The 16,327-nt window shown below is 41.2% G+C and overlaps 1 protein-coding gene across 2 annotated transcripts in view; it reads right to left on the bottom strand.

Moving 5' to 3' along the window:
- LOC129671321 (bile salt export pump-like) overlaps positions 1–16,327 on the bottom strand; it is a 46,812-nt gene that overhangs the window by 14,503 nt on the left and 15,982 nt on the right. For both annotated transcript variants that reach the window (XM_055600179.1, XM_055600180.1), the window contains 5 exons: positions 15,510–15,748; positions 8,676–8,763; positions 7,807–7,940; positions 5,216–5,387; positions 1,352–1,476 (listed from right to left, as the gene is read on the bottom strand). In XM_055600179.1, the coding sequence (XP_055456154.1) occupies positions 1,352–1,476; positions 5,216–5,387; positions 7,807–7,940; positions 8,676–8,763; positions 15,510–15,748 (758 nt within the window). The remainder of the gene's footprint in view (positions 1–1,351; positions 1,477–5,215; positions 5,388–7,806; positions 7,941–8,675; positions 8,764–15,509; positions 15,749–16,327) is intronic.

The following is a 16,327-nucleotide window of genomic DNA, read 5'->3' as shown; positions in this document are numbered from 1 at the left end:
AGGAACTTCCTCCCAATTGTAACATCAAATCCTTTGATCGCTCTTTCTCCACCCACCTCTCCCTGCCGCTCTGGTAGCCATCACTAGCCTTAACTTCTGTGTTATCATGTCTAGGTTCCTCATATAGAAGCGCAGTTGTGTAGCTGTTCCTAAGCCTGCCTTGTTTCACTTGACACTGCATGTTGTTAGAAATAAAAAAAGTGTCCCTTTCATGGTCAAATTGTATTGCATTTTAATCTACTGATTGGTTAATAGACACGAAGGTTGGCTCCACTCCTTAGCTCTTATGAACTCCACACAATAAAGATGAATATGCAGATGTCTGCTGCACCTACTCATTTCATTCCCTTTGGATATATCCCTAGGAGCGGGATTGTTGGATCATATGGCTGCTCTCATTTTAATTTATTGAGGAACTTCTTTGCTGTTTCACATAATATATCTGATACTCATTTGTATTGCTATCAACACTGTGCTCCATATCCTCATTGGCCTTGTTATCTTTAGCCATTTTGCCAACAGTTACCCTTGCTAGGATGAGGGAGTTTTGCATGTTAGTTTTGAGTTGCATTTCCCTAGTAACTAGTCAGCATGATGAATCTGTTCTAAGAGACTTGTATTTGTGTGACTTCTTTTACAAACTGTCTACTTAACCCTATAGCTCATTTTCAAGCTGGACTAATCATTATATTACTAGTGCACTTTTAAAGGTTTCTTACATATTCTCTGTATCAATCCCTTGTCAGATGCATAGACTACATATAGCTCCTCCCTTTCTGATGGCTGTCTTTTTCAGTGTGAGCTCTTTCCTTTGTGCCTGGGAGCTTTTTAATGTGATGTGAAGTACCATTCATTTATTCTTACTGACTTTTCTTATCTTTTGCATTTCTGTGTTGTCTGTTGTAGTGTCTCTTTAGGTTCTTCTTTAATGGCAGAAAATGCTGAAGGCTGACATGAAGTATAATATGTATGCTTTTGTATCATCAGAGTTTAAAACACGTTTCTTGTCTATCTCAGCTCTCTAAAACCATCTCCAAAAGAATATTGTACTGGGCATGGTAGCACATGCCTTTTATTCTAGTGCTCAGGTGACTGAGGCAGAAGACTATGAGCTCAAGACCACTCTGGTCTATATAGCAAGATCCACAAGAGAAAATGAAACCCCAAAACATTGCTTTAGAGTTTTTCAGCACTTTGGCCATCAACATTTGCTGATCCACCTCTTGAACAAATGTCCTCTCATATTGTTCTAAATGGTAGTGGATCTGCCACTTCACATAAAATGAAATAGTCAGGAAACTGTATTGATTTATGAAATTCAATAAACCAACAGACATTCAAAATAACCAACCTTTCCACCTCTTTATTCTCACCACCAAAAGCAGCCACTGTTCGAATAGATGAAAGGACTTCATCAGCAACAGACCCTGCTTTGGCATAAGCCTTCAACTCAATCTCTGTGAACTTGGACACACTCTAAAATCCAAAAGAATAAAAGGAAAGCGATTCATTTAATAAAATGAGAAGCTGGCGTGGTTTAGCAAAATTATTAGATTTTCACTGTAACAAAAGAGGAAAAAAAGAAGCTGATCCAAGATCTGCTTGTGTTAAACTCTCCCATGGGTGTTTAGATTTTGGTACATGAAAATAATGGTAAAGCCTGTCTCAATGAAAATGTTCTCACAGAGTTAAGTGACCTCAAACCTGGTAATACTAATGTTTCAGCTGTTATGCTAATGAGGTCCCTAAGCCAAATTATGACATATTCCTTTGCTATTGGGAAGAAATCATTGCAGAATTTACAAACATCAGAGGTGAAGACTGGAGGCCTATGTAGATACATGGTTGGCTAGAGTAGAGAATGAGAGAGAGAGAGGGGATCGGGATACAGAGAAGCACAGCATCGAAAAAGTAATTCTAAAGGAGAAAGCATCAGATAAATATTTTGACTCAAATATAAGGGGTTTACTACATTTTTAATTTTTCCAAAAGAAAAAGACCACTGAGCTTAGTAATTTTTTTTTTTGTAAAAAAAATCACTTTTCTAAAACTGGATTTGCACTGAGTCCTAGTCAAAAGGAACTGGACATGGTGACATACGCCTGTAATCAAATTACAGCAAGCGCAAAGTAAAAGCCAAAGAAAGAGGGATTGAAGGTCAGCCCCATCTCCATAATGAGTCTGAAGCCAGTCTGAGATACAAGAGCCTGTCAGAAGCAAAACCAACCAAACAACAATAAGAAAGAATGGGGGAAGTTAACATTGTGGAAACTGACCTAACTCAGAAATCTCAAAAATATACAGTACTCAGCTGATGAAAGTGTGCGTTCTGACAGGTTTTTTTTCCTAGACTTTTAGCAGAACTGCTACTAGCAAAATATTAGAATTCTTAAATATGAAATAAATAAAAATAACTTCAACAACATATTTATTATTTCCTCAAGTCCACATTTTATGATATCTGATTGAAAAGGCTGCTTTTACCTATACTGCCATTTGCATTCAAGTTTGATGGATGACATTATAGCTTTTGTCCCAGCTTTATCTAATTTGTTCATGAAATATATACATTTTTGCAGAATAGGAAGAACATTGAAAAGTTATAAATGAGATCAGTTTTATTTTAAAGCCTGATTACTTAAAAATAGGACACATTGGGCTGGGTAGTGGTGACGCACACCTTTAATGCCAGCACTTGTGAGGCAAAGGCAGGTGGATCTCTGTGAGTTTGAGGCAGCCTGGTCTATAGAGTGAGTTCCAGGACAGCCATGGCTACACAGAGAAACCCTGTCTCAAAAAAAAAAAAACAAAAACAAAAAACAAGACAAACAAACAAAAAAAACAACAACAAAAAATAGGACATATGGGGAGTTTAAAAAAACATGTATTTGGTAATATTTGACAACTGTGCATGTTTCTCCTCTTGAAGAGAAAGACGTTACAAAAACATACAAAGCCTACAACTACCACTGGTGTGTCATATGTTGCCTATCACTGCTGTGTGTGTGTCTGTCTGTCTGTCTCCTATCTTTGACTCACATGCAACAACGTTTCTCATATCAGTTTACAGGGACAACCAAGCATACACAGGAGTGTAAATGGAGTTAAGCGCAGAGCTAGAGCATTCCAAACGAAGAAGCTAGCATTTTAGGCACTTAGGTAACACATGGAATTGCACTGTGAAGTCTGGTTCAAACTATGCCGATTAGGCAATGGCTCTGCCTCCATGGTGTGAAAACACAGTGGTTACCCATGAGGACGCGTATATCAATCAATCATGGGTTTGAAAAATAAATAAATGAACACAGAAAGAAAAATAGAAGCTGAACAAAATTTCGTAGGGACCCCTTAGGGTCTTCGGTGGAATTTGAGGTTCTCTGGGGCAAATAAGGAAAGTGGTCTGTAGGAAAGCTAGTTCTAAAAGCTTGCAAGGGCTTGTGGGTTTTAAAAAATACTGAGGTATTTCTTTAACAATAATTTGTGTGTGTGTGTGTGTGTGTGTGTGTGAGCGCGCGCCAGACAGTGTATAATATGGATGATGCCCTAAATTAGCACATGACGTTGCTGCATTGAAGACAATGGAACTGAGGTTCTGAAGGGATAAATGTGTCATTTGTCAGGGATGCACACTTGTTCATGACCAGGGCAGATGGCTTTGGGCAGTGAATTCTTTGCTGCTGTCACTTTTAGTCCTTTTCTGTATTGCCTGGGAAGTGTTAAGTGTCATGGTCAGTGGCTGGGCGATTATGTTAGTAGAAGCTGTCGTCATGGTGATTATTGGGGGCTGTTTCTTGATATCTAAGTATTGCTCGAGTGTTCCCATTGAGTTCTCTCCCATTGGGTAAACCTTCAGCAAGCCTCATGCTATGACCTGTGATCTACAGATAATAATAACAATAATAATAATAATAATAATTTCTTCAACCTTGGGAGACTTCTAACTGCCATGACCCCAAACTCCTAGACTTGCACTTGGGCTTGGCCTGAGTTAAACTGGGGTGAGGGAGAGACACCAACAGAAAGGACGCTCAGAATGGGTCCGATGGACTAGAGACACAGCTGCAAAGGCAAAATCTTTTCGGAGTACTCATTGCTGATCTGAGTATACTTGTGCCCTTTTCAGCATCAGAGCCCGGAGGGCAGAGGGAAGTGGTAGAGCTCACCATGCTGGAGCATGGGTGAGGAGGATTCAGCATCAGGCTCCCGTGAACTGCTACACAGATCTTTTGGCTTCTCTGGGCTCCACTCATTGAATCTTAAACGATGTTAACACTTTTCCTTCTGAGTAACAATTAGAGGTAGTGAGTGTAAAACCCCTTTTAAAAGTACCTGGCGAAGCAGAAAGTTTTTAGGAACCGCAGTAGGTTGCTGTTAGCCAGATAATATTTACCTTACTAAAGCATTACTTAATAGCGAGAAGCAATCAAGCATTAGAAATCAATCTGGTAATCACATGGACTGTGCTTGGGAAAGGATCCCAAGCATCATGTTTTGTTTGGTCTTTTGCAAGTGTAAACGTGTGATTCTGTGTGTCTCGGAAAGGCTACCAGGCACCGGCGCCAGATGTGTTTCTGATCTGAGCGTTGTTGGTCTCCTAGGGGAAGTACAGTGTCCCAAATTCACTTCTGAGCTAAGCATCTGCCGGGCCGGAAACTCGGGACTCCAAGACTGAGTCAGGGGGTCCAACTGTGACAGTCCCGCAAGGAAGTCAAGTCCAGGGGTCCAACGGGGTCCTTCTTTCCCCAGTGCGACAGCTCAGAATGAACAACCAGTCTCAGACGATCTTCGGTGAAGTGGACGGTGCGCTCACAGGCGTGTTTTATTTCGTCTGAAACAGACTTAGAAACCTTGGGCAATGGGAGGGGTTTTGCGGAAGAATACAAGTCATTGGCTGGGACTAGAATGCTGTCGACGTTCTGTTTGCATGGGGAGCGACAAGCTCACGTGACTGACCATCTGTAACTACTCTGGGGGGCGAGGGGGGGGGAGTATTGTCACATGCTCCTGAGGCAGGTCCAGAAACAAAGAGAGAGCTTGGTGCCACATCTTTCATTGTCAGGATAAGATTGCAAATCTTAAGTTTGTGATTTCCAGGGTTTGAACCCCCACCTAGGCAGTTCTGTGTCAATTCCCCTGGAGGCACGGCCCGTGAACCCCGCATGAATGTACATCTTCCCATGGATCTAAGTAAAAAACAAAGCGAAAGCATTCTTACCAGACTTAGGATGGCTGCCCCGATCCCAATGAGAGGGCTGACAGTGAGAATAACCAAGGTCAGTTTCCAACCCCTGTAGAACCCTAAAAGGAACCCACAGATAGCTGTCGACATGCGCTGGATGAAAAGGGCCAACTGGTCGGCAATGGCGTCGTTGATTTTATTAACATCACTAGGAACAAGAGAGACGAAGGTCAATACAACTGAATCCCGTCATTTCAAGTGTTTGGTAAGGCAGCTCACTCTCTGGTCTGCCTCTGCTCCACTGTAGGGAGGGCTGCTTCTCAAACCTTCCAGAATTTCTCACCCCTGGGGAAGATACAAGCCTCTCTCAGCCGTGTGTCTTAGCTCAACTTTTCGAGCTAATATGAATCATCCCCAGGAAAAACTCCTACCACCTCCCTGTGTCTCCATAGCAAAGTAATTAATCTCTATAGTCTCTCTGTCTGTTTGCCTGTCTGCCTATCTGTCTGTATAGTTGTCTTTCTCTGTATCTGCCTGATTTCTCCTTCTCTTTCTACCCCCCTTCTCTGTGTATGTGTGTGTCTGTTTGTCTGTCCCTGTTTATTACATTCACTTGTAGGCAGTATTATATTCCACTGGCGGCTAAGAACACAGACTCTGGAACCACACTCTGAATTTGAATACAAGTTTTCCTTGGGAAAATTATTCAAGTTTTTGTGCATCAGTTTCCTCATTTGTAAAAAAGATAATCATAGCAAACTCCACCTTAGTGGCCAGTAATTAGTACCTGCAAGCATGTGGAGCTATGCCCAGGATCACCAGCAACCGATATGTGTTACTTTGGATACATTTTTTGCTTACTCATCTTATGCCTCCTACCATAGGCTTCAAGGTTCTCCAGAGCTTCAGGAGCAGAGATGGAAAGTATTCTGGAATATGGTTGGATATAATTCCACTAGACTCATAAATCTGTGAGCATTCCCTAAATTTCTTGACTAGATGGAGTCAACAGGGGTTGGTATTTAATAGCAAGAAGGAACTCAAGGGACTGCCCAGAGGTTAACTATTGTATTCTAGTGAGGTTAAGCATCTGTTGGCAGACCCCAAGAGGGAAGGGAAAGAGCTGGACTCTAGATGCCTGAACTTCCACTCTGGTGTTACTGGCAGACAGGCTATGCACGGGTGTTTCCACGCTGTTGGCCTCTTATCCAAAGAACTAAAAATAAAGGTTCACATAGATTTGCAAAAGAAGCAAGATAGCTTTATTCAGACTGAAGCGGCAAGACAGAGTACAGAGCATTGCCACTGTCGAGGTTGTGCAGGCCACAGAGTCCTCACAGGGTCCTCAAGGGCCCCGTGTCACATGGCCTGGAGCCTGTTTTTTTTTTTTTTTTTTTTTTTTGGGGGGGGGGAATCTAAAGAAAAGAGGGACTGGTTACTAAGGAGCATAGTTTGGATGGTTCTCTGCTTTCACTGACAGATTACGGCATTTATTCTTCCCATTAGAGATGCCTCTTCCTGTAGTACATCCGGCTTCAATCATACGCATGTCCAGTTATGCACAGGCATAGGATGGTAAATAGAAGATCTTCCCCAAGGTTTACCCGAGGACACAGTTCTGCTTTACTGAGCAGGTTCTCAAAAGCACTGTCGGTCCTTGTATTCTTCACACCCAGACATACTCTCAGTAGAAACTGTCCAAGTATGATGGTTGTTAAGGGAGGAGAGACGCACCTGACTGCTCAGAGAGAGCTCTGCACAAGTCCTAGATCTAGGGGGGTTCCGGGGTTCCAGGGTTGTCAGGTATATTGCTCAGAAGAGGGTGTGTGTGTGTCACTTGAAAGTGAAGGAACTAGGCTGCCAAGGACATTAAGGCAAGAGGGAGGGTGTGTATTTCCCAGACCTAACAGTCTCAAGTCACCCAGCATTCCTAACGCTTGCCTCCTCTTCACGACATATTGACTTTTGCAGAGCTTCAAAGCTCAGTTTGGCAGGGTCCAACTACTTGAAGCTGTTTTTAGGTCTGCTTCCTTGGTATTTGTTTTTTGGTGTGCATTTGATTGTTTGTTTTTTTTTGTTTGTTTGTTTGTTTGTTTTTTTTAACTTTCTCAAGCCACGTTTAGAATTTATTTTGGGGCTTCTTTCTGTGCCCTCATAGACATAGCAAAATAATCTTCCATGTGTATGTGAGTGGTCGCATCCCTCTTTCAGTTTCGCCTCATGTTAAAAAACATTATATATCTAAACTCTCTCCTGTAATAATTCACATCTAATATTTTGATCAATGTTTTATAAACAAAATTGTAATACCCTGACTTTTTAGTGACTATATTATAAGCTATCATCTATGAAAACGCCATACTTATGAAAGTCTAATTTATTTTTATTTATTAGATCAAGGTGTTGTGTGGCCCAGGCTGGCCTTGAACACTCTCTTGCACTTCTGATCATCCTGCTCCCGCCTCTCACCCACTAAACTAACAGGTTTGGGCAGCCATGTTTGCCAATCTATGAGAGACAGAGCAAACCAAATCCAAACTGAAAATGTTATCAAGTTGTTACTTAGGTTATAACCCCCAGTTGTTGTTTAATTGATACATTATAACACAGCTGCCCCTGCTACTTACTCAGAGAATCTTGCATTCAGCTCTCCCACAGAAGTGCAGTCAAACCATCCGATTTCCATTCTCATTATTCTCCGAAAGTAAGTTTTCCTCATTTTCTTAATCTGATGAGCCCCGGCCATTACCCAAAACTTTATCTGGAAATGGACAAAGGCGTGGATGATACTGTAGCCTTAAGCATAGTTAAGCAGCTTTGTCTATTCTTTCTCCTATTTCTGAAAAATCACACTTCCCATGGTTACAGCTGGAACTAAGTGAAAAGAAGGAAGCCATTCACAAAGCACCTTGACTTGGGCACTAAGGTATGACCTCTGACACCTCCTGCTACTGGGGAGGCGAGCTGAACATGCGTGAGGAGCAAAGATCCAGTTCTGGCGGTGGAGAGGCCGCCATCTTTGAATTTCACCTATTGAGTTCACTGTCTCCATCAGATGAAACAGGTTCACAGTGCCCACACTAAGAAACAGACGCTCTGCTCTACATTCCTTCTATTTGCACACCGCTCCTCAGCTTTCTCCTGGTGTGTATATGCGTCTAGGCATCCATGCACAGCGTTCAAGGAAAATCTTGATCTCTCAGTGCCTGGCTTCCTCCACGCTCCTCAGCCCCAGCCTACATTCCCCAGCTGAGAAGAGCAGGGCAGATAGGGGAGGTCAGAGAGGCCGGACGCTAGGAGGAACCCTTTACTCTCCGTTTTCCTGCACAGTGACTCGCACCCACTCACCTGCTGTCTGAACCTCCCCCCACTCCCTCAAGTCCTTCAGAAGTAGAACTGCTGTTCTTAGCTTCTCAACAGCTGAAAAGCTAAAGGCAACACTTCCCTTTCCTCACAGCGTCTACGAGGCCAGAAGTAAAAAGGAGGTGCTACTAACTTGTATGTATCCTAAGATGAGTACAGTCATGCCGATTCCTGCGTAGATGCCAGAGTATTTGATCACTTCATCTTCAAGGTTCATCAACCTTAAAAACAGGGGAAAGTGCTGAGATTTATAAGTAGGATCAGCTGTCAAAGGTTGCACTGGTAGGTTTAGAGGGCTTTAGAATAAACTCACTGTCATGCATTCCTGTTAACTATTCACATGCAGAGAAAGGTTTTTAACAAGCCAGTTGGGCTGCCTGGAAAGGCTTCTGTAATCGGAGAAATGTCACATTTATTGATGGCAACACTGGTCTTTAAGCGCTAGTTAAATGATGCAGATCCTTTTTCTCTGGGAAAGGAAAGGAGGCCAGAGAGGAAAGTTTCTTTAGCGAACTTGTCCTCATCCTGAATAATGATTTCAGCTGTCTACCTGAGCGTTTCTTTCACAGAAAAGACCATTTTCTCTTTTGTGTGCTGTGCTTCAGATTTCAAGTGTGGAATCCTAGGGTCTAGCTAGAACACGAAAATGATCTCATATACACCCATAAAAATTGAGAGTTTTAAAAAAATTTCAGTCAATGGGTCTCTTGGGTTTACTTTCTTACAGTTTTCTTTTTACTCCCCCCACCATGAGCCCTTAGTTGCCTTGATATCATATGATAAGAAGTTATATTTCCTCTATTGAATTTCTTTACATCCTTATTTTAAAAAAATAATAGACATACTTATTTTCTGTGGACAGATTTCTGAATATTATCTGTCCTCCATCAGTATCACATAGTCTCTCTTGCTGTAGCTACAGTTGATACTAACATTTGGTAGGTTTATTTTATTTTTAATGAATTTGCTTCTATTCTTCTGCCTTTCAATACAAATTTTAAAGTAATCTTGCCTATATTGTAATCAAAGTAAGTGTCCAAGCCTTCATTCCTCCATGAAGAAAATATAGCATATATACACAATAGAATACCACTCAGCCCTTAAAAGTGAGGGGACAACCTGTGAGCTCAAAGCCATTTTATGAAGAGAAATAAGCCAGATGCAGGAACTGGTATCACACAGTCTAACTTAGATACAGCGTCTAAAAAAAGTGGAAGCCATAGGTAAGAATAAAATGGTGGTATCCAGTAACTGGGAGTGAGGAAATCCGGAATTTTTTTTTTTTTAATCAAGAGATAGAAAATTTAGTAGAAAAAGAAGAAAGTTCAACCAAACTACACCTAGTAACTGGGTTTTTGTATAGTTGAGAAATGCTAAAGGAAGGATTTTAAGTGTTTTCATCACAAATATATATATCTTGTATATATATATATATATATATATATATATATATATATATATACAAGAATACAAATGTTCTACAAGAATACAAAGGCAATTTTAATGTATTAATTTAAAAATTTATCAAAGACCTAAGTAATGAAAACAGATCCATATCAAGCAAAGAGACTGAATCAACAATCAAAATCACTCAAAGGTAAAACTCCAGACTAGATGGCTTCAGTAATGAATTTTACCAAATAGTTAAATATTGATATCAAGTATTTAAAAACTTTAAAAAAAATAGACTTCGAAAGAAACACTTCCAAATTAATTCTGTGAGCCCAGTTTTAGTTACCTAATTCTGAAAGACTATGAAAGACCAAGAATTACATGCTGGTATGTCTAATGGATATAGTCCCAAGAGTGCTCTGCCACTAGGAGACCAGGGGAATGCTCAGTTGATAAAGCGCTTGCCACATAAACAAAAGGACCTGAGTTTGATCCCACCATTCATATAAAAAGCCAACCAGAGCAGCATAAACCTGTAAAGCCAGCACCGGGGAAGCAGAGACAGGAAGGCGTTTAGAGTGCACCTGCATAATCTCTTCCACCCACAAATTCTGAAACTTTTTTTTATTTGTGTGTAGGGTAGGGAGAGGTCTGAGACGGCATCTCGATTAGCCTGGCACTCCAATGAAGACCAAGCGGCCTTGAGCTCATGGCAATCTTCCAACTTGTGCCTCCCAAGTGCGGGATTACAGTCATGTGCCGCCAGGCCCAGCTTAGATCCTTAATTTAGTCATACCTGCTTAGACTCTTTTTTATGTATAACTTTTCTAGATTACAGGGGTTAGGTCCCAGACATTACAGGGAATCATTTGGCCTTCTTTAGCCACTGTCAAAATACAGATAATAATATTAACAATTGTTAGTGGAGGTAGTGAAAATTATAACCTTATACACCGTCAGGGAGAAGGCAAGTGGTTTAGATACTTTGAAAACAGCCTGACAGTTCCTCACAGGATTGCACCTGAATGGCCTGGCAACTGTGCCCTGAGCCACCTAACTACAAGAAATGAAGTCATACGTCCGCACAGAAAACTGTACACAAACGTCCGAAGTAACATTATTTACAATAGAAAAAAAAACCAGAAAAATTAAATTACCACCAATGGATGAATAAGATGAAATAAAACATTACATCCATAAAGCAAAATATGCACAAATAAAAATAAGTAAAATACTGATTCATGCTACAACACAGAAAAACCTCGAAAACATTATGCTGTTTTTAAAAAGCCAGCCTGAAAGGGCTGCATACTGCGCGGCTTTGTTTATATGATATCTCAAGAATAAGCTAATGTACAGAAAATCAATCACTGTTGCTGAGACATGACATGGCAAGTTAGAGAGGGTACAGATTTTCTTTTTTCCCTCTAGTTGTAAATGAAAATATCCTGACACTGATTAAAGTGGTGGATAGACACAGAACTCTGAGAACTTACTTAAGACAAAACATAACAACAACAACAAAAAAACACCTACACGCCACATTTTAAATGGAAGAATTTGTGGTATAGAAATTGTTTTCCTATATCTCCGATATCCCCCAATATATTTAATGCTTACTAAACTGAACCAGGATCTATATGGCCAAAAGAATAAGCCAGAAATTATAGAGTATCTCTTCCATGATTAAGTTTTTTTTTTTTTAAGTGACTTCTACTTTTTTAGACTCTAATGGAGTTGGGGGAGGAAAGATTACTATGATATATTCTCTCATCAGATTTCTTTCTTTCACAGTTCTGTTTTACTATTCTGAGGAGGAATTCTGGCTAATAGGAGACCTGATATTCTTTATTCTTTATAAGTGTTACCAATGAAGAACTATTTGTAAGAATTTATTTTATTTTATTTTATTTTATTTTATTTTATTAATTACATTTTATTCACTTTGTATCCCCCCATAAGCCCTTCCCTCCTCCCCTCCCGGTCCCACCCTCCCATCCTCTTCTTCACACATGCCCCTCCCCAAGTCCACTGATAGGGGAGGTCCTCCTCTCCTTCTTTCTGATCTTAGTCTATCAGATCACATCAGGAGTGGCTGCATTGTCATCTTCTGTGGCCTGGTAAGGTTGCTCCCTACTCAAGGGGAGGTGATTAAAGAGCAGGCCAATCAGATTATGTCAGAGGCAGTCCCTCTTCCCATTACTATGTAACCCACTTGGACACTAAACTGCCATGGACTACATCTGGGCAGGGGCTCTAGGTTATCTCCATGCCCGGTACTTGGTTAGAGTATGAGCCTCTGGGAAGACCCCTGTGTTCAAATTTTCTGGTTCTGTTGCTCTCCTAGTGGGGTTCCTGTCCTCTCCAGATCTTACTATTTCCCACTTCTTACATAAGATTCCATGCACTCTGCCCAACAGTTGGCCTTAAGTCTCAGCATCTGCTTTGATAGTCTGTAGGGCAGAGCCTTTTAGAGGCCCTCTGTGGCAGGTTCCTAGGTTGTTTCCTGTTTTCTTCTTCTTCTGATGTCCATCCTCTTTGCCTTTTGGGATGGGAATTGAGCGTTTTAGTCAGGGTCCTCTCTCTAAAATCTGTACATCTAAAGAAAGAATTTAGCTTTAACATCCTACCCAACAGATTAAAGAGGTATGTGGACTCCAATATAGCAAAAGTACAAAAACAACTCCTGCCACTACTTGCACACATAGTTCACTCAAGTTATTGAGTGAAGTACAGACTAACACATCTATTATGCTATGTGGCAACATTATATTCTTAACAAAAAACTTTTCCAAGAAAGGATCTGGAACATGTTAGCTAACTTGAGTGGCATTTTAGCCCCTGACACATGAGAAAATGCTGTATCCCTTATCCTGAGATCTACCCAACTCCACTTTTACAATGATCTTATCCAACAAAAGATAAAGGGGTAGTACTCACAGCACTGGCTACAGTAACTCACAGTAAAAGTGTTTGAGTTCCTGGTAAAGGAATAATCTAAGAAAGGTGTGCCCTAACCCACTTTATCTTAACCATATGATTATTTTAAAAGAGGAAGGCAAATGACCGTTTTAAAATGCTTCATCTTTTTATTATACTTTACCAAATGATCATTTAAATACTTGTATCGTGTGAATTCATCTGAGGCCCATGTTCTTCTGAAAGCTCCAGTTGGCAATATTCATTCAATTCCAGGTATAAGGCCTGATAATAATGAACCAATGAGTGGTAGTAGCTACAAGGAATTCTCTGCTTATCAATGTCTGTGATGTAAACACCAAAGGTAGATTCATCAAATTCATCTAACAAATGTCTACAGGCAACTAAGACGCTGGAAATGTCTCACAATTTGACCTCTCTAACTTTTATTGTCATGATTCAATGCCCAAGTGTTACCAACGGTGATATCACTCTCAAAAAAGTAGAGCATTTCTGCCCTCCAACAGAAATGAAAAGCTTTAAAGGGCTCCTCAGTCTCTTTATAGGAACTGCTGAGGCTCTCAGAAGAAAATATCCTTGAAAGCTTAGAGAAACATAAATTCAGATGCCAGCAAATTTATTTCTGAAAATTTGGCTTGCTATTTTTTTTTAAATTTACTTTTAAAAATATGGATGTGCCACATATGCAAGTATGTACGTTCTTGTGACGGACGCACACGCACATTTTCACCTTATTTTTGAGACAGGGTCTCTCCCAGCTGCTGTAGCTCACTGATTGACTATACTGACCAGCCATGAGCTTTGGGTTTCCTCCTGTCTCTTCCTGCCCCTTCCTCAGCTTTGGGGTTCAAGATGGAGGCACTGTAATTCTTGATTTTTATGTGGGTGCCCAGGGATCTGAACTGGAGTCCTCACGATTGCATTGTGAGCCCTGCACCCACTAAATGATCTCTGTGGCCTCTGCTTGTTAATTTTCTAAGGATAATTCTGTGTATAACAGAATTTTGTGCTTTTCCATCACCTAGCATCCACTAGTTTGTAACCAATATTTAACGAATGATCATTGCATGAATGGCTGGCTGGCTGGCTAGACCAAAGTTCTGCAGAAATAAGAATGCGACCCACAGGCTAGTGTGTCCTACCTTGGTGCTTACACAAATTCATGTGACTTAATTGACATACAAAACTTTTGGATTGAGGGAATGAAAAACCCTCAAAGCGGATGGCATTATGGAAGAATTCTAATGACTTAGAAAGACTCATAGTTTAAATCAACCCTGTCGACATTTCAAAAATCAATATGAAAAATAAACCTTTATCCATGGAAGTCATCCCAGGTGTCTTTCTAGGCAGGATAGGCCTCACCTTTGACTCATGAACTGAGCGCAGGGATTTACGAAAGCTGGGGAACCTGCCCTGCATCTGAGGCAGCACAGGATAAGTGCAAAGTCCACACCACAGCACTGAATCAGCCCGGGTGTACTACAGACTCAGTGTTTGCAGGGTGCTCTGTCGGCTGTGTCATAGCGACAACAGTGGCACAATGACCGAGCTGGTCTGAGTTCTGGCGATTTCTTCGGGGCCACTGAAAGGGTTAGACTAACTTTGTAACCTGTATGTCTTCTAAAGCCTATAGTTTTGAGTTTTAGGTTCAGGTTAAGCTAAAGCCTCTTAGTACCTTTCCAGAGAATGGAGAAATGTGACCCTATCTGTGAGGACAGATAGAAAAAAAAAAAAGCAAGCAAGCAATGACCTTCACTCAGCAAAAAGAACGACCAGACCCTTGCCTTCAAGATAGTGTTTCTTAGCAACGAACCCAGACTTCTTCTGAGTAGCTTTTGACCTCCAGCCAAAAGTCTGCAGCCCCTAATCTTCAAAGATGAGCTAACCACCCCCACCTTCAATTGCAGCTGCATCCACACTTGGCAGGACTGGCCAAGCTTGAGCACCTAAGACTAGCCAATTATCTTACTTTATAGCTTCCTCATCCAATCCTAAATTGCCAAAACTGCAACTTCAAATCTCCCGCAATTTTTCTTTTAAAAACCTAAAGGCCTTTGTCTCCCGGTGCCACTCTTTGCTGACCAGCAAGCGTGGCCCCATTGCGCAATGGTTAATAAACCTTTTGCTTCTGCAACAAGTTTCTGGGAAGGGCGCGATCTTGAACTCCTGAGCTGTGAGACCCCAGGTCTTACACCACCTTCTTGTCACAGCACCACATCACTCTTCTACGGAAACTCAACTATTGGCTAGAACTATTGATTCTCATTCCTCTAATGTAGCATGCTAGTGCAACTCATGGAGAGAGGAGAAAGCCAAGGGGCTTGGTGGGGAAGTCCCTTGTCTAGGAGACTTGAGTGAAATTCAATCATCTTCTTAGTGGCAGAAAGTATGGACAGTGTCATGCACAGGAGCCAAGTGGCTCATTGTTGGTGTAGTATTTGATCAGCAATCTGATGACATTTTGAAACCTGGAAGGGTGGAAGCAACTACAAGGTTAAAGAATTTCTTTCAAAGACGGGTACGTTTGTTTTTTCTGTTATTTCGTGTGAGACACCATTCCAACTCAGTCAACACTGTCTTTGGATGTTTTTGAATTGTAATCTAAGATAGAACAAAAGGAAAATGAGCTTACCCACAGGGTGTTCCATTTGTCATGTTCTGGCTGAAGGAGCTGTTGATCCATACAATGGTGTTATTCATGCACACTTTCCCTGGAATCTCAAGTTCTTGTCTTTCGATGTCATACTCAATAAAAATATCTGTCATTATACCAAAAACAAGAAGTATGCCGGGATAGGTCACTCCGTGGAGCACTGCGCACACACTTCCTACGAACATCAGCCAGATGTCGGTCGATGAAGAAAATCGAAACTTGAAAAACAAAGGGTTCAGAGATTATCTATATGTGAAAAGCAGGCGGTGGAAGCAGGAGGGTTCTTTAATTTCACTTAGAAATAGCACTCAACAGCAGGTGCTTGTGGGGTGTCATCTTTGAGCATCTGTGTTCACACTAATTATGTAGAAGCCCTATCTCCATCGATTGTCTAAAATATCAGACTCTCGCATGACATCCTAACCTTTGAATCTGTTCTCCTCAGGTCAGGAGCTGACTTTACTCTCTGGCAAATCATCTTCCCAGATGCCATTGCCAGGTAGACATAGTGAGTAAGCATTCAACAATGCAGTAAGTTGGCTCTCAGCCCAGAGAACCCCACCAGATAATGGGCAGGTTTTTGCTTAGAAATGCCCCTATCCTAAGCCAGGTGGTGGTGGTGCACCCCTTTAATCCCAGCTCTCAGGAGGCACAGAGGCAGGCAGATCTCTGAGTTCAAGGCCAGTCTGGTCTACAGAGCATGTTCCAGGACAGCTAGGGCTACAAAGACACTCTGTTTTGAAAAACCAAAAGAAGAAGAAGAAGAAGAAGAAGAAGAAGAAGAAGAAGAAGAAGAA

Source organism: Psammomys obesus, unplaced genomic scaffold, assembly GCF_907164565.1.
Source record: "Psammomys obesus unplaced genomic scaffold, mPsaObe1.curated_primary_1811, whole genome shotgun sequence".
NCBI classification, from domain to species: Eukaryota; Metazoa; Chordata; class Mammalia; order Rodentia; family Muridae; genus Psammomys; species Psammomys obesus.
This window is presented reverse-complemented; position numbering and strand designations above follow the sequence as displayed.